This window comes from Pantherophis guttatus, chromosome 2 (assembly GCF_059756535.1).
Source record: "Pantherophis guttatus breed Tessera chromosome 2, ASM5975653v1, whole genome shotgun sequence".
Lineage (NCBI taxonomy): Eukaryota > Metazoa > Chordata > Lepidosauria > Squamata > Colubridae > Pantherophis > Pantherophis guttatus.
Genome location: NC_142064.1, coordinates 215,577,815 through 215,597,367, shown reverse-complemented (window position 1 = coordinate 215,597,367; position 19,553 = coordinate 215,577,815). Strand labels below are relative to the sequence as shown.

At 37.0% G+C, this 19,553-nt stretch overlaps 1 protein-coding gene across 5 annotated transcripts in view; it reads left to right on the top strand.

Moving 5' to 3' along the window:
* The window catches only part of VGLL4 (vestigial like family member 4), a 102,673-nt gene that overhangs the window by 56,185 nt on the left and 26,935 nt on the right, over window positions 1-19,553 (top strand). For all 5 annotated transcript variants that reach the window (XM_060688380.2, XM_087887780.1, XM_034438264.3 and 2 more), the window contains one exon: window positions 6,528-6,717. In XM_060688380.2, the coding sequence (XP_060544363.1) occupies window positions 6,528-6,717 (190 nt within the window). The remainder of the gene's footprint in view (window positions 1-6,527; window positions 6,718-19,553) is intronic.

The window sequence follows — 19,553 nt, the reverse complement described above, 5'->3', positions numbered from 1 at the left end:
GGTTAAACACACAGATACTCACAGACTCTGAACGGTGAAAAAATAAACATTCTTTACTCTTAGTGAAAAAACAAACTTGGTTTCTCAAAACAATGATAACACGTCTTCGAATAATCACTCTCCAACACAAAACATAGTTTGCTTACAGTTCTCTTCAGTCACACACAGTCCCTCTTCAGGAGATCAATCATCAAATAGCAGGAGCAGGAGCTCCTGGGCTTCCTGTCTACTTTTATGGCTGCCTGATAATAGCACAGCCAATCATTCTTCTTATATCATTTAAAGTCATAAACATAGTTTTTCTATATATTACCTACCCAACCATAGGATAAATATCCAACAAACAGTAATTTTCAGATGGGGCTTGCAGCAAAATTTGGCAACATCATGTCTGTGTCTCCATTTTGAGTTTATTCTGCTCACACAGTAAGTAGCCAAGTGAGAAAAGTAGGATGGGCATATTGTTGGAATATTATGAAGAGTTTTGCCCACTATAAATAGTATGATAATACTTCAGGATTCAGTTTCAGTAAATCTGAACAATTGAAAATTAAGGTGGATAAATACTAGTAGCACATTTCAAAGTAGATATTTAACAAATAGAATTTGTTAACACAAGATGTACTGTAATGTTAGTCCCAAAATGGAATGGCTTTATAGAAGTATAAGGTTATAAATTATTACTAACACATCAATTAGGATTTAGTTCTAATGTATACAGGTAATGTTTTAACAATCACAATTTGGGCCAGCAACTTGGTGGCTACCAAGTGGAAAATCATGTGATTATGACTGTGCTTATGATTTAATTCAGCTTCCCTGTTTTCCCACTCCCGCATCCTTCAGAAAGCTTATCCCAGTGCTGGAATAATTAGCAAGAAGGAAATTAATGTTTCCATGTTTATTGGAGAAGAAGAGATTACAAGAGAGTAAGCATCAGGGTGGATTTGATTTAAATCACGTCGATTGAAATCATGATTTAAATCACTAGTAAAAAGGCTTGATTTAAATCAACTCGACCCGCTGTTGACTCACCGATAGTCCCATTCACTTTAATGGTATGGCTGATGATGCAGCAGTGATACAACACAATGAGGGATGTGGCGGGCAGCAGGTGAGTGGATGCCCGCTAACAGGTGCTGTCACGATGGATTCGAAATGACAGGTGCTCTTTAATATTATATTTATAAACTGCTTAGAAGGTTTCACTTTCATTTTTACTGCTTGCCCTTCCTCCTCACGCTTAGAGCCTGGTGGTACAGATGCATTTCTCTTCAAACGATCATATAGTTGGTAGTGTACATAGATCTGCAAAACAATGGGATAAAGGAATATTCCTGAACTTTGTTTTATGATTTATCCCATAGTTACTGTGAAATTTTGTGAATGCATAATGCACTGCATGTTATCTCAGCTTGCAGAGCTTGGATTCATTGAATGAATTTACCAAAAATGTAAATTTTTCAGAATATACAGCCTCATGCTACATAACTAAGTTTCATTTCATGCTGAATAAACTAAATGATTAATGTATCTTAAATAGAAAAGTATCTTTAGATTTTTACTTCAAAAGCATTTTATTAAAATAAATGTGATAAAAATCAAAAAAATCCAATTTAAACTTTAAAAATCTGATTTTTTAAAAAAAAAATTTAATCATCGATTTTTATCCACCTTGGTAAGCATTAGTACATGTGTAGGTGGGCACAACTGCATGTACTGTACATTTGGTGGAAGGCCTTCCCATAGGCATTTGAAATAAAACAGAATCAGATATCTTATTGATTCACTAGTCTTAACCATTTAACTAAAGAGAATTAGTGTTGTGATGTTTCACTGCTTAGGGGAATCTAAGTAGGCAGAGAGTCATTGGAAAGTACAAACTCCTAAAATTCTTAGGGTTGTTCCCACACCAACCTCAGGGTTTATTCCCCAAAACGTATGGCAATATGTCAGTGAAGATTCTCAGTCATCCAGGTAGAATTGTCTGAAAGTTTGAGTTGTGGCAACTCATAATAGATAACAATAGATGCACTATACATGTAGCAAATTGAGAAGCCCTTCCCTTATACTTTCAGATCTACCTCCTAAAGGATTTTTAAAACCTAACTATATAATTTCTGGTATGAGAGCTAATCAGGAAGCAGGAAAGTGCTTCAGATAAATGGAATTTATCTTTGAGGGTTCTCCTTGCCTGCCTGGGCATTTTCTTGTCTGAAGGATGAAAGGACAATATACAAATGAATAAATAACAATGCCCATAATACATTTAATTTTGTATTTTATCTGGGATAAGAGAGGGGATAATATGTGATAAACTTCCTTTCTTTGCTACACACAGAAATAAAAAGGAATGCTTTGTAAAATTCTTTGTTGTGAGTGAAAATGCATTCCTGGAAGAATTAAATCAACTGCACCGGAAGACAATGGCCTCAGTAGTTCCTGGAAGTGTTCTGTACATGTGGATATACAATTGGACAATGTGGGAATGTCTTTGACATAGCCTGTAAAACCTCTGAAAAATGCAACTGGTTTAATGCTTCAAGGAGATACACTTCATTCCAGCCAACATGTTTTGTTGAAATAATTTTTATTTAGAATTTTTGTACAGAACAATGCAGTACTCTTGCTTCTGCATTGATAGCTGCTAGCACTTAACATTATGTGAGTACAATATTTAACATTTTGTCCTTAATGAAGTTTGATTTTCTGGTAAGAACATAAAAAAATTGAGAGCATTATAAATGGAAGATAATAGCCTTCTACATCACTAGTAAAATTTCATGAGTTAGGCACAGTGGTTTTCAGAATAAAAACCTCATCTGAAAGCATTTTTTAAATACAGAAATCAATTACGACAACATTCAAAGGTTTTCCACCTGCCTTTTTAGAGTATGTTACTGTAAATTATGGCACAAGAAAGGAAAGTATTGATTGGGTTAAGGAAAAAAAATACAAATGTAGATGCACTTTCATGTGTGAAAGGAAAAAAGATCCCTCAAGCATTTACAGACCAGTAGTTACCGGTAAATATATTCATAGAATCCTGAGCAAAGAGAACTGTATTGTCAAATAGATGGAGAAATTTAACTCTGCTTCTTAGAAATGATTAAATCTAGACTGCAAAGCTTTGTGTTGTGTGCATTTGTAGCCATACGGTTGGAGTGATGTAATATTACAATAGACAAACAATATGTCACATTATCTCTTGTGTTTTGTTTGTATTTCATCATGTTGTCTAACATTCCAGATCTTTGTGAGGAAAACTGATGAATAGGGTTATAAGCACAGGTATTTGAGAGATAGTCTGTGTCCCTGCCCAGTTGCTTGCTGAAACAAAGAGAAGTATTCTGAGGATAAATACTCTCTGTGCCATAAACCAGACAAGGTAAATTTGGAAACCTGGGGTATGGCTCTTTATTTTAAAGCATATATATCATCTGAGACTTTTTTCCCCCAAGCTTGGCAACTTTAAGAGGTATGGATTGATTCCTAGAATTCCCTTAATTTTAAGATTCAGCTTCTTTATTGCCTCAGACAGTCTACTATAGATCATTTGGCTTCTTAGCCAATAACATGATGCAAAAATCTGTTTACAAAAGTGCACATATATTCATATCCCAAACTAATGTCACTTCAGGCCTCCAGTCACGCTCTCTCAGCCCAACCCACTTCATGGGTTTGTTGTTTGAGGAAAAGAGGAGGAGGAAGATGTGTTGGATAAGTTTGCCACCTTGAGTTTGTAAAAATAATAAAGACAGGATACAAATAAATAAATAAATATCTTACATATTTATCTCTAACTATCCATCCATATCTTACTCTCTGGTCAGTGCCATCTAGTAAGCTTCCATTTATATATATATATATATGCTATCATATATTTTTCTTACAGCATTCAGCAGCAGGAGTACTGTTTTAAATATCTTAAGGATATTTTGTGAGATTTTGACAGTTTTTAAAGGTTTTTTTTTAGGACTTGTAAATACCACTTGGCAGTGTTACAGACAACATCACATGTATGAGTTGCAGCATAGTCAACTCTTAATATAAATGGTAGAATCTAAGAAAGCACATTACATTGTTTTCTAAATTATTTTGCCGTCTTTATAGTAACAGGTAGTTGCCTGCCAAGCATTTATTAATTTTTAGTGTTGGGATGGGATAAAACAGGAAAGTGGGAGAGAAATATCAAAGTTAATAATAACTTGTGTATGAACACGGCAGGATGTTCAGATGGGAAACTTGTTTGCCATGGAGTGCACCGTTTTTCTTTTAACATGTAGGTAGAAAGTGGAAAGTTACTGTTTAGTTTTGGTGCCAGAGTCTTGAATAGAAGCCATTACTTGTGGTATGTTTATAGGCCACAGTGTATTTGCTAGTTTATATCTTGCTTGCTAAATTGGCAAATGTTTATTTTTACTGGTAAACATAGTGGAGATTAGTCCTGAGTGGTTTCTTTCACAACAAAATTGGGTTTGTTGAACTTATTAAACAGGGCTCTTTTTATATGTGAGCTGTGCATTGAAATTGTGGAATTGCTTTTACTCGGGTGCGATGTGCTGTTGGTCCAGTTTGCTTCAATTATATTTGGGACATAATGAAAGAAGCAAAATGACACCATTTCATGTTTGAAATGAGGCTGCAGTATATGCAGGGGTGAAATGCTCCTGGTTCGGACCGGTAGCAAAAATCCCTGCGCGCCCCCCACCCCCCCACCACGCACAGCTGAGCCGCACGATCATCAGAGGCTTTTTTTTTTTTACTTTTAAAAGCATTTTTTCTACAACCTCTTCCGACGAAAAAATGTTTTTAAATGTAAAAAAAAAAAAAAGCCTCTGATGATCGCGCAGCTCAGCTGGGATCGTCAGACGCTTTTCAAAGCATTTTTTTCTGCAACCTCTTGGCCGAAGAGGTGGTAAAAAACATGCTTTGAAAAGTTTCTGATGATCCCAGCTGAGTTGCCTGATTGGCAGAGGCTTTTCAAAGCATTAGAAAAAATGTTTTGAAAAGTTTAAAAAAAAAAAGTTGGCCACGCCCACCCAGTCACATTACCACCACCACCAAGCCACGCCCACAGAACCGGTAGTAACAAATTTTACATTTCACTCCTGAGTATATAGACTGTCCTTTGCACCAGAATATGGTTTGTTTGGTTTTAGCTTATTAGGTTATATGAATTGAACTGGTTGTGATACTCATAAATGTTGTAAGCTTCCCAGAGTCACCTATGTGTGAATTGGGAAGGAAGGAACTAAGGAATGTAGGTTGAGAAAATCCGACCTACAGTTCAAAATCCCATTTGGTTAAGAATGTAAAAAATGTCCTTAAGCACGTCTATTACCTCTTGGCATAGCTTGCCAAGTGGGGATGTTATGATGCTGCTGTTTAGTCACTGAATCAGGGTGAGTAATCTAAAACTTGTGTCTCCCAAAGCCTTTTAGAACCTACCCTCTTAACAGTTTGCCAAAACGTGCTGCTGAAAATCAGAAAACCGATTTTCTGCTATTTTAAACTAAAAATAGAATAAGGTAGTTACTACCATTCTAAGTTACAATGTGCTGAAGAAGTAACTGTATGACCAGTCCTTGCACTTACAACGGCGCAGATTGACATTCAGGAGCTTTGCATTCAGTGGGCATTTATGATCGGTCAGTATCACACGGTTATGTGATTGTTTTCTGCACATTTCACAGCTGGCTTCTGACAAGAAAAATCTAGGAAGAGCCAGTAGAGAAATTGTGTTCCTGTGATATCTCACTTAATGGCTGCAGTGGAAGTGAAGTTGTAAGTCCGTCATGGTCATGATGTTAACGTTTTAGCGACAGTTGCCAGTACCAATTGTGGTCATTAAACAAGGACCATCTGTAATTGATTGTTTCTATTTTAAATGAATATAGTAATTGTAAAATGTATTTATAATTATAATCTCTGTTGCTTTTTCCACAATAGATGTATTTTAGAAACTGAATGTTAGCAAATTACAGATAGTCTTCAACTTACAACCACAATTGAGCTCAAAATTTCTGTTGTTAAGCAAGATAGTTGTTAAGTGAGTTTTGCCCCATTTTTATGAGCTTTCTTGCTATAGTTGTTAAGTAAATCACTGCAGTTAAGTTAGTAATATGGTTAAGTGAATCTGGCCTCCCCAGGACTTTGCTTGTCAGAAGGTTGCAAAAGGTGATCATATGACCCTGGGACAGAGCAACCCTCTTAATTTTGCCAGTGGCCAAGCGTCCAAATTTTGATCACGTGATTATGTAAGTCATAACTACAATAAATTGTCATAAGTCATTTTTTTCAGTGCTGTTGTAACTTTGAATGGTCACTAAATAACTGGTTGTAAGTCGAGAACTACCTGTATAGATTTGTAAAAAATGAATAATTAGCAAAAACTATTCTTTTTAAAGACTGACAAATATAAAACATTAAAAAAAAACAAACCTTAAGGAAGGGGATTACTTTATAGGGTGCCCTTTTAATGTTCCTGATTTTGTTCCATCCATTCATCTTTGCTTTTTCTCTAGGCGAAGCTGCACTACGAGGAGAGCCCAGGATGCAGTCTCTCCCCATATCTGCTGCTGCGACCAACCATAGGACTGGGCCGCCCCCAATCAGTCCTTGCAAAAGGAGGTTCAGCATGGAGCAAGGAGAGGATGACCTAGACTGTGAAAAGGAACACGTACCTAAAATGAATCGATTATTCAGTCCTCATCTGTAAGTTTCTAGTTTATCTTTTTCATTTCTGCTGCTCTCATTAAATCCGTCAATGCTGTTATTATTTAGAAAGCAGTATACTCAAGTTTGGTCAAATATTACCTTTTTTTATTGTTTGAAAAGTGACAATCCAGCAATGAATCACTTTGTTTAGTTGCACAGACCCGAAATATACTTGCCTTCCAAAATTGAGGTTGCACATTATGTTGTACTCAGATAAGTCGGAAACATTCAGTTTCATTATGTTGGATGATAATGAATGAGGACACAAAAATGTTGACATGAGAATTTAGTTAACTGTAGCAGTGCTCTAACATTATGGTTCTTTCATTGCATTTTACTTTAAGCGTTAGTCTGAAGAGTGGCTGTGTTTTTCTGATGCAGTCTTACAATTGCTTTTAGTTCTGGCTTACACGCTAGGTTGAAAACCAAAAACTTCAAAATACCTTGCAGGGGGCCTCCTAATTTCATCATTCAATAAAGCATAAATTTTATCCACCCTTTTCATCCACAGCATTAGTTCTACTTGTTCCTGCTGCTACAAAATGCTTAGCTGTGTTTTAAAATACTACTTCTGTTTGTTCCCGTGATCCCGTATGTGTTAAGTCTTACCAGTCTGAGGGAAGAAAAATTGTGTGGGTGTTTGTGTGCACATGCGTATACAGGCACAGGCCAGGAAACTTTAAGAACAGCTGCTGGGCAAGCTGTACACCAACAGCTGGTTTCATAAAGATAGTTTGCTGCATGCTTTCATTCTCCTCATGCCAGCAGAATTTTGTACTGTTTTCTGGAAAAGAAAAAGATGATTTTCCTTCCTGGGCACAGAACTGCGATTGGCCTGAAGAAGAAGCTGAGAGGATTCCTTTCATTCCTTACTAGAGGAAGTGATTGGAGTACTTCAGCCAAGCCAGCTTGATAACTATGTGCTTTCCTGGCTGCCTCAGCCTGACAAGCACTCTGCATTCCTTACATTCCACTCAGCTTGGGGATTGTTGTGTTCAGTCATAAGATGTAGACCGAGTATTTCTCTTCAAATAAATCGCAGAAGCCTTAGTCAGAAGCCTGCAGAGTGCAGGCTTGGAATGCGTGACTAATAAAAGCTTCAGTATTTCAAAAAAGACAAACTCACAGACAGTGAAAAGTGCCCCCCTCCCTTTTCCTGTTTTATATACAATCAGTTAATTGCTTAAAATTGTTGCTTTCATTTCTTTAATGTTTCTTTCAACTGCCACCTCATTTTATATAGGAAAATTTACATATAGTTGCATTATTGTAGAATTTGATGAGTTTGAAATCAATAAAAGTATAAAAATAACATTAAAAAGATATGCAGAATGTGTCACTTAATACACACACGTGGAATTTGATAAACTAAAATCACATGGCATTTTGAAGTTTATTTGTGTTTGAAGCCAGGAAATTGAATTCCACATGTATCTCATTTTTTTCATTTTTTTCGGTCCTCTCACCCCTTCTGTTCAATATTTATGTGAAGCCACTGGGTGAGATCATCCGTGGTTTCGAGGTGAAATACCATCAGTACGCTGATGATACTCAGCTGTACATCTCCATCATGGACCACCCCAATGATGCCCTTGAAGTGATGTCCCGGTGCCTGGATCTGGATGGGGAGAAACAGACTCAGGCTCAACCCATCCAGGACCGAGTGGCTGTGGTTTCCGACGTCCCAATATAGTCAGTTGGTGCCATCACTGACTATTGGGGATGAGTCGCTGGCCCCCACGGAGAGGGCTCGCAACTTGGGTGTCCTCCTGGACTCACGGCTTTCCTTAGAAAAGCATTTTATGGCTGTGGCCGGGAGGACTTTCTATCAGGTTCGCCTGATCCACCAGTTGTGCCCCTTTCTGGATCGGGACTCCTTACGCATGGTCACTTATGCCCTCGTCACTTCCCGCCTGGACTACTGTAATGCACTCTACATGGGGCTCCCCTTGAGGACCACCCGGAGGCTCCAACTGGTCCAGAATGCGGCCGCGTGGGTGGTTATGGGAGCAACGTGGCGTTCCCATGTAACACCTCTCCTGTGCGAGCTGCACTGGCTCCCGGTGGTCTTCTGGGTGCACTTCAAAGTTTTGATTACCACCTTTAGAGCGCTCCATGGCTTAGGACCGGGGTACTTACGAGACCGTCTTCTGCCACCAGTAGCCTCTCATCGGCCAGTACGCTCCCATAGAGAGTGGCTCCTCAGGATGCCGTCGGTCAAACAGTGTCGACTGGCGGCCCCCAGGGGGAGAGCCTTCTCTCTGGGGGCACCTGCCATTTGGAACGAGCTCCTCCCGGAGATACGGAGGATCCCAGATTTGCGCACTGTCTGCCGTGCCGTCAAAATCTTCTTATTTCAACAGGCTGGCCTGGCCTAACCTCCTTTTAACTGTTAATTTTAAATTTGTTTTAAAATAATAGGGGTGTTTTAATTTGTTTGGGCCAAATTATTTAATGTGTTTTTATATTGTTTTTAAAGTTTGTATTATGTGTATTTTACTTTTGGCTGTTCACCGCCCTGAGTCCTTCGGGAGTAGGGCGGTATATAAATCCAATTATTAAATAAAATAATAAAATAAAATAAAATAAAATAATAAAATAAAATAATAATAATAAAATAATAAAATAATAAAATAATAAAATAAAATAAATAAATAAATAAAATAAATAATAAAATAAAATAAAATAATAAAATAATAAAATAAAATAAAATAAATAAAATACATTTTCATGAATATTTCATTAATATACAGATTTACCAAAAAAAAATCAAGTTTTATAGCACTTGCAGAAGTGATTGTAGTGTTATTATTTGTATCTTTTTCTATGGCTTTTGGCAGAGTTGTTTAAACATAGGAAGGGAGGTAAACAAATTTAAGAGATCAGGTCAAACATACAAAAAATATGTAACAAAATATGTAAAATATGTATCTGGGTGCTTGGCAACACCCAGATACACTTCGGCTATGATTAATATTTTTATGTTCATTGTGTTGCATTTGTAGGAAATGGAGAAAAGCTATGCTGGCATGATTTAAGAGCATTGCAAATTACAGATGAATTGGAGAATATTATTTTTGTTTGGCCCCATTATAAGAAATCTTACATAGGACGAGTTATTTATTAGCACTGCTGATATTATCTAGTTTGGGTAATGAAACGTCTGCAAGAAAAGAAGCAAGCTCAGAGAGCACCAAGGACTCCACAAGTTATTTATTGTTTATTTTCTAATGAGCCGAGGTGGTTCAGTGGTTGACTCAGCCTTCCATTCTTCTGAGGTGGGTAAAATGAGGACCCAGATTGTTGGGGGCAATATGCTATTTAGTATACTGTCTTTGGTGTAAGCCGCCCAGAGTCCTCTGAGAGTGGGCGGCATAGAAATATGACAAACAAACAAGCAAACAAACAAATAAACAAATAAATAATCTCTTTAGCTGAATATTTCATATTGAATTTATAAAAAATGCCTCAGAGTTCAATTTGTAAAAGTCATGAGAACAGGAAGAGTAAGCTGTTTGCTTCTTTGCATGTATTACCTTATTTAATGCAGGAAGTGGGAATTCTCATTGCTTATTTTTTTCTTGAAGGAGACAGAGTAAAAGTTAAGTTAGAAAATGTTCACTTAAACCCACAATTTAGTCATAAAGCAGTTGTTTTTTTGAAGACTCATTTTTATTGCTCCTGTATAACTTTTAACCTCTGTCCTTGATTCAGTCTGCAAACGTGAACTGCAGTACTTTGGTGTGCTGAATCATGCCTATAACTACAATGATACAACTTTATCTGAACGCAATTTCCTTCCCTTCTTAATAATACTAAAACCTGGGGGTAGCCAGTGAAGTAGAAAGGTGGAGAATCAAGGGTATACAAAATGATCCATGTCTTCATCCAATATTTCAGCTATTTTAAGATGTATATTTGGCCATAAGATGCATGACTTTGAAAAGGAATGGAATATTTTTGCATAATCTAAAATTGGCAGTGGCATTTGACTGTATTGGGCATATTTGGGATCAGGCTATCCTATGGTATTCAGGCAACTCTCAAATATGTCGTTCAATATTTATCCTTTGATATTAGCTAAATTAATTTAGGATAATTGATTTATTAATTTATTAGCTGTTAATGCAAGTTTGTCATCCTAAATTGATAAGAGTAGCTGACAGGTTCGTTGTGACCACTGAAGGAAAACACAAATTATCTAAGATGCCAGCCTCATTTAGGTTCCACGTTTCATTTCCAATGGAAAGCGAATAATCAGGGATTTTCCAAATAGTGACCACACATACTTCTGGACTTTTAAATCTTCCCTGATCTGATGCTCCACTGACATATTGGATGTCAGTGCCCCAAATCCTTAGCAACTACTGATACTTCTGAAGGGCACCAGATCAGGGAATATTACTGTAAACCTCAATTTATTTTCATTTGTTGCATAGTCCTTCGGGAGTAGGGCGGTATAGAAATTTGATTACTAAATAAATAAATAAATAAATAAATAAATAAATCACCCCTTCTCCTACAAAAAGGCAAGTTGGAAAATGTTAATGATCTTTCAAGACTGAAGAGGAAATATTTATTATGCTAATGCATGTATTCCTTGAATTATGACAATTCACTTAGCAACAGTTCAAAGTTATGATATCACAGCCCCACAAAGCATTTACAACCTGGTCCCAAAGTTACATATGTTGCAGTACCATGGCCTTACAACTGACTGTTAGAGATGCCCCCTGCCTATTTCCTCCCATCATGCCCTGCCGGATCCCCAAGGGCACTGGGCCTGCTTTGCTAGTCCACAACTCCATTATCAATCGTTTACTTAACTTTGAAAGATTTCCAGAGCTAAAGATGTCAGGGTAGGAAAGAACAGGCCAGGCCACAATGGCAGAAAAATTGCCATCTTTTTTTTAGGTGCTGGTGAAGCTATTTCCTTCCATCGCTAAATGCTAGCCTTCCCTTCCCCTCCACCATTAGTTCCATTAGTCTTACACTAGCAGTGCTAATGGTGGGGGAGGAAAGGCATGCAGCAATGGAAGACCTCCTCTTCCTACAGGCTTCTCACCTTTTCACAAAAGCACCTTTGCAAAGAGTGCACATCCTTATGCATGCTCCTTCCCTTCGTAAAGAGGGGAAACGTGCGTGTGTGTGTGCACACACACACATCCTTACACACACTTGTCTTTTCTGCCACATGGCCCATCCTGTTCTCCTTTCCTACCTGACATTTTGAGCTCTGGAGGTCTTTAAAAGGTAAGTGAGCTATAGATTATAGCGGTTGGTGCGGAGAAGGTCCAAGAGCTGTGGGGACCCCAAGGGGTGGGAAGTGCAGCATGAGATATCTCAGTGACTGGAGGAAGGCCTTGGGTGGCCGGTGGCAGTCGGTCTTGTTCTTGCACTAACCCCCCCTCCCCAATGGTCTTCACCATCCCTGAGGTACCTAATATGTACTTAACAACCTGTGTGTTCAATTAACAAATAGTCTTGAGGGGAGCAGGGATGGGGGCTTGTTCACTTAACATCCTCCTGGGTTACATTCATAATGGACAGACTCCATTATGCTCGTAACATGAGGTCTACCTGAAAAACCGAATTTTATGGTTAATTTAACTTGCTCTCCAGTATCCATAATAAAACTTTGAGGTCCTTTTAAACTTTCCCAAGTTTTGATATATTCTTCCTTTTGGTTGGTAGTTATGCCCTGTGCAAATGTTTATCAAGTGAAAAATTAAAAACCCATACCAACCCCCTCTTTAATTGTAGAATGTCTTTGCAGTTTTGTACATCTGGTCCAGTTTATTTTAGCTTGAAAGTATCTGGATGTTGCTGTGCCAATGGAATGCTAATTATGTGTTGTCCCTTAAAGTTTAAACTGAGGTCTAGGGCCTGACTTATATTGTATGCATTTTTCATTTGTTAGATCAGAGGTATTTTCTCCTTTTCATAGTTTAGCTGAAAACAAGGCTCCCTTTATCCTTAGAGGGAGCTCTTAATAGCTGACCTCAGCCTTTTCACAGGAGGCATAATCTCTGCTTTAAAAGTCTTCTATGCTGAGCTTTATCATTCTTCCTCAGGTCATTTTTGGTTAAGAAATAGACAAACAACAACAGCAAATGTAATGGTAACAATTCTTCTTTTTAGTTTTTTTTAGTTTAGTTTATTGGATTGTATTGTTTGTATATTTTTATGTATCCATATGAATTTATTGGGTCTATGACAACTCACCACAGCCAGCTCGCTGCAGCCAACTCAACATGGCCAACTCACCACAGCCAACTTGCCATGACCAAATTGCTGCGGCCAACTCTCCACAGGAGAACTTGCCATGGCCAACTCAAAGTGGGACACCTCGCTGTGGGACAAGAGTTACACTAATATCAAAGAAGAGCCTTGGTAGTACAGGGGTTTAAGGCACCCTGTTATTAAGCTTATTAAGACCAGCTGCCTGCAATTACTGCAGGGTTCGAATCTCGCCAAGGCTCAAGGTTGACTCAGCCTTCCATCCTTTCTAAGGTAGGTGAAATGAGGACCCAGTTTGTGGGGGCAATAAGCTGACTTTGTATAAATATACAAAAGGATGAAGGCTATTGCTGAGCACATTGTAAGCCGACCTGAGTCTTCGGAGAAGGGCGGCATATAAATCAAATTAAAAAAAAAGAAAGAAAAAAGAAAAGAAAAGAAACGGTAGAATAGAATCATTAAAGGATGCAAAAGGAGGGACAGAACAAAATGTGAATAACAAAAATTAAAATATTTTTTATTTATTTTAAATAATTAAATTGAATTGTTAAATTGTCCTGTGGCAAATTGTCCTGCAGTGAGTTGGCCATGGTGAGTTATCCCGCGGGAGTTCGCCATGGTGAGTTGTCTGCAGCGAGTTGTCCCAGTCCGAATTTATCTACCTCCTGGCTTCTCCACTTGGTTTGCAGTAGAAAATTGTTAGCTACTAATTATCAATAATGAGATTTATTAATCATAATGATTGTGTCAAAGCAGAATTTAGATATCTGTGTAATTTTATCCTAAAACACTCTGAATCCTTTTTATTGGTACCAAGATTCTAATGTATATGAAACTTTTGTAGCAATTCTTTGGAGATTTTTTTTGTGGAGAAGATTTAGCAATGATCTGACTTACAACCCTGACATACTTTCAGACATAAATGGATCATGACATAGTTTCCCTAATGTTACACTGTATTACAAAGGATAGTTAGTTGGAAATTTGGAATGACTGTATTCTGAACAAGGCTCTTGGGATGCTGTTAAGGTAATGAACATAAAACAGTAGTTTAATAAAATGACAAAATCAAGTATTTTTTTTGTTTTATGTGTTTAAATGTTTACTCCTGGTTACTCCAGTAGAACTGACTTAAAAGTCTACTGTTATGAACTTGTTTTTATTATTAGGGCTATAGGCTGCAAAACTCCAAATTCTACTAAGCAAAGAGGTACATAGCTTTTGGAAGCAAAGAGGTACATACTTTTTGCAGCCAGACAACATCTCTTGATGTTTTTCATCAAGACTATTAAGAAAATGAAATATAAACCTCTAAAATTTGCATTTATGAAGACAAAAGAAGTCATAGGCTATATTTTCATGAGGCCTGGTTTAAATATGGTCCATTGGACACAATATAGAGGCTTACTCTAGACATTGCACTATTAAAAGAAATCTACCCTTGTCAGAAAATCATAATTTCCTTAATCGTAGAAATGGTAAGCATATTTTTAAATATTTTCTTTATTTGAGAATAAAACGTTTAGCTTATGAGGCCCTTAACATGATCAATATGAGCACATGGCTTCACAAATATATTCCTTCTAGCCTCAGTTTGAAAGCTGGAGATTTGGCAAAATACATTTTCTTAATGAGAAAAACCTGAAAAGACCTGTCACTTAATTGATGGTGAATATATTTCAAAATTGCTGTTTTGTTAATTAAACTGTTCTTAACTAATGACTCAATTAGGAATTTTATGTTTTATTCTGAATATGTGTACATGAAATTTTTTAAAAAATCTTACAATCCTCTTGGCTTTAAAAATGTTGAAAAATTGGCACACACTCTCTTTTCCATTGTTCTTATAGAGATTATGTAGGGCAGGAGTTTATATCTCATGAATGATTTGTGTATACAGTTCCTTTGCTTGCCAGTTAAGTGGATTGAATAGCATATACTTTCTACCTTGTTTATCCCCCAGTCCTATTCATAGCTAACTGCAAGTGAAGTAACTTGATTCTTATACACATTTTGGACTACAGCTCCTTCAATCCCTTTCTTTTGCCAATCTGACTGGCATTCATGGGGGTCCAAGTCCAAAACAACTGGAAGGCATCAGGTTGCCAACCATGTCCTACAATGGTAAAATAAAGGGTCCTTGGGAAGATGGCACTTGGATTTGGTATATATATATAATTTGGTATACTGTGAATGTAATAGAACACATCTGCTGATTTGCTTTTTAATACAGCAGTGAAATTAAAAGCAAACTATTCAATTACAATATTTAATTTAACTGTCTAAGTCCTTATGTTTATACCATACATTTGTATATTATACAGTAGATACATGTATACAAGCAAAAAAAATAAAGTACTATGCATACTATTTAAATCAGTAAATGCATAACTAGGTCCTTCATGTTCTCTGTAATAATTCATAATAAGGTTAGATATGTGTTCTTTATATTTTTACTTTATTAGAATTCTTAAACATAATAATATATTAAATATAGCTAAATAGATAAAAGTGAATACAAACTACAAAAATAAAAATATAGTGCATAAAATAGAAAAAGAGATAGATAGATAAATATAGCAGAAGAAAAGAAAAAATTAAAGAAGACTCCTTTGTCACAACAAATGTGAACAATTTTAACAACTAATCACCTGTTCTTAAAATACAACAAAAAAGCCCCTTCATCCCATATCTCATCTCCTATCTATATATAGATCCTTACAATCTTGACATTCGGTCCTGGTCAGCAAAAGTCCATTAAGGGTTGCCAGAAATAGCAACACATCTATTTTAATCTTGATCAAATAAACCCACTTTACATTCCTTTCTTTTATTTTTAACAATATTGATCTTTAATCTCTTCAAATAACATTCTAGAACTTGTTTTCCTTTCATTTTTTTGTCCCTTGTCACATATTAGAAATATTTTAGGGATATCATCATAAAAACATAGATGATTATTATGTTAATTTTTCTAGATGAAAATTTATAATTTACCACATTATTGTGGTAATTGATGTTTTGCCTGTTTTTTCTGAAAAGCATTTATTTTACCTGTTGCTATGATGGCGATTTTCTTTGAATCTGCTTTTATATATCTACAAATCAGTTTTTCATTTTTCTCCAAATATGGAAAAGTTGTATTGTCTCCGCCATGACATATCCTTGTTTGCGGTATGATGGGTGACCGGAGAGTGAAAAGTTTCCTGTAACCCTGTAATTGAAAACTGTTTCCTTGAAGATAGGTCAGACCAGTTCCCACCCAAACCTCTGCTTTTTATCACTATTAATATAGCTGACTGTGTCTGAAAATGGCTTCCTTCATTTTATTTCTTTTCTTTTAACTTAAAACTGCTGTGTCTAGTGTTGCTGCTACGCCTTTTACCCTACTTCAATCTTCTGTTTAATCAACAAAGGGACTACTAATTTCCTTCTAGGGGCAGAGGGCCAAGAAGTCTCCTCTAATGGTTGACAGGCAGAAATTCAATTGGTGCAACTTTACCTGGGGCATCAGCATCTGTTTTTCATGACTTCATCTGCCTGACAGTCAGTACTTCAGCCAGTTTCAAAGGTCTAGGAAGTTTTTCATTTAGACATTATATACAAAATTCCTTACTTGTGCAGTTTCACCTCCTGAAAAAGAATATGAAAAGGGGACTTTTTTTTCAAGGGTGGAAAGATTAGACAATAGAGTTGGCTTTAATATTAATTTTGTAGTCTTGACTTTCCTCATCATTTCTTCATACGCTTAATTGCTAATGAAAATATATATTGTTATGCAGGAAGGACAGATTTCCTGAATTTCCTTTCACATATATTTTTAATGAGTCAACGGAAATCAAGTCACAAATAACCCTCAAAGTCTGCTTAGGCAACAGAAGGGAAGTGGAACAGCGTGGATGTCATAACTGTCTCAACTAGGGATTGTATTCTGCCAGGGAAATCTGAAGAAAGGAAAAAAAATCTCACAAATAGTGAGCTGCTCAGTGGAATAATAATATTTCACCAATTCCAGATTTCCTATTGGAACTGTGATATGAGAAGAACTTAATTTAAATGACAGCCAAACTTGCTGTTTAGTCATTGTGGGTCTTCTGTGAACCCCATATTGTTTAAAGAGAAGTCAGATGTTTTAAACAGATGGAGATAGATGCATACAACATTTTAAAAAATGTCTTCAACGAAGAGTAGAAGTGAAATGTTGGTGGATTTGGAAAAAAAATATTGGCTTAGCCATAAACCTCAATTTAATATTTTTAGGCCAGTCACTCCTGGAATTGCAAAATAGATGGAAAAGAAGAGGAAAGAGATTACATCTAGGTGAGGGGTGCCAAACTCACGTCGTCATGGCCATGTCATGTGACATATCAGGACTTTCCCCCTTCTCTAAACCGGGCGTGAACGTGGCCAGCGTGTGACGCATCCATCCGGGAGCTTGACAGCCCTGATCTAGATGCTTCTGTCTAACTTTTCTTGCCACTGTCAGCTACTGACAGAAGTCATCGCAAAGAGCTTTATGAACTTTTGAGTATAGTTATAAAAGTATATGCAGGATTAGTAAGACCAATGCCATCAGCCTTGGGACTATTTTATTTTGTTTTATTTCATTTTATTCAATTTATTTGCCACCAATCTCACTGTAAAGTAACTCTGGGCAGCTTACAATATTAAAAGCAATAAAACCATGGATCACATCCAGGTTGTTTAGCAAGTCATTGAAAGGCACAAGAAGTATACCATGCCTGTATGCCTGGCCTTTATTGACTACAAAAAGGCATTTGACCAGTATTTCATCAAGCAATAATTAAAACATTGCTCAACGAAGGCATAGACACTGCTTACATAAACTTACTACAATCAATAGATGAAAAACAGAGCCTGGTGGCGCAGCAGACTAATAGCCTGTTATTAACATTCAGCTGCCTGCAATTACTGCAAGTTCGAATCTCCCCAGGCTCAAGGTTGACTCAGCCTTCCATCCTTTCTAAGGTAGGTAAATTGAGGACCCAGTTTGTGGGAGCAATAAGCTGACTTTGTATAAATATACAAAAGTATGAAGGCTATTGCTTAACGCATTGTAAGCCGCCCTGAGTCTCCGGAGAAGGGCAGCATATAAATCAAATTAAAAAAAAAATGGCAACAATTTGCCTTAATTATCTTAAAGCGGAAATCAACATAAAGCCATGAAAATTATGTGTGTGTGTGTTTGTGTGTGTTTGTGTGTTTGTGTGTATGTATGTGTATGTGTATGTAGGTATAAACACACATACACATACACACAAATGTATATTCATTCATAATAAAACAGAACTGTGATGGGAGAGGACAAGCAAAATGTACAGGTGGGAAGGCGGGATCTTCTATTGATCCATTAATCACCTCCATCATGATACTTCCCCAATTAGGAGCCTCAAGCCAACTGTCACAACTGTTTGTGACATAAGTGAAAATATTTGTATTGCCTATTCTTTTGGCTTCTTGAACAGGGGTGTCAAACTCAATTTCATTGAGGGCTGTATCAGGGTTGTGTTTGACTTCCGGGGGGGGAGGGGGCGTGTGTGTGGACTTGGCCAGCTCTGTGTCACTCATCGAGGCTCCATTTTTGGCCACGACGGCCTCCTGCAGCCCTTTGCCAGCGAAAATAGAGCTTCATGTGGCCCTCCCAAGAAAGGTGTCTCTCTTGACCAGTGGTGCAGCTCACTTGGACAGACTTCAAAGCTCTGGAGCCAGAGAAATCAGCTATGAAATCAGCAGAGAAAGACCCAGATGGGGCAGGGCCACAAATACCTAATTTTAAAACAATTTATGTTGAAGTGCAAAAAGCTGGACATAACATTTCAGACACTTTATTATTTTCTTAATGAAGTATCATTGTGTTAAATATCCAGTGCTTATGATACTATGTGAGACCTGGGCATTTTACACCCCTGGGGCCACATCTGGCCCTCTGGCTGTTCCTGTCTGGCCTGCATGAGGTTAATTGGAAATTAGAAATCAAATGTAAATGCATACAATACAACTGCATTGCTTTTATTTTGAAGTTGACTGCTGTTTTTTTTTTTCTTTTCAATTTACATATATGTGCGTGTACCTACGCACCTTCACAGTAATGTTGGTTCTGTTGGTTCGGCCCTACACAACAGTCCCAGTTTTTCAAGTGACCCCTTGAGAAAATTAATTGCCCACCCCTGTCCTATAAGTACAGAGCCTTAGCTAAGTAATTTTTTTAAAAAATTATAGTTTAGATTTTGTGACTGTGGAGGAAAAGTTTTAAATTTGTTACTTTTGTTCAGCTATTTCCCAGATGTTTCCTGCAGTTTGACAGATGTACCATTTACCAGAGAGTTGTCCTCTTGAGAGTTAGAATGTTATGGACACGGTTGCTATAGACAATGGCTATAAAATCAGTATCTGGAATGAATTCGTACATTTGCTTTTAGTTGAGTACGGTTTCTTCCCAGACTACAAATGATTTGATTTTGTTTTATAATATTATAACCTACTACATGCTCCTTACACAAAAACGCTACCATTGATTCTTTTTAAAACTGCCAGTTATTGATATATTCAAGACGAGGGTGGTTTTCATAGTG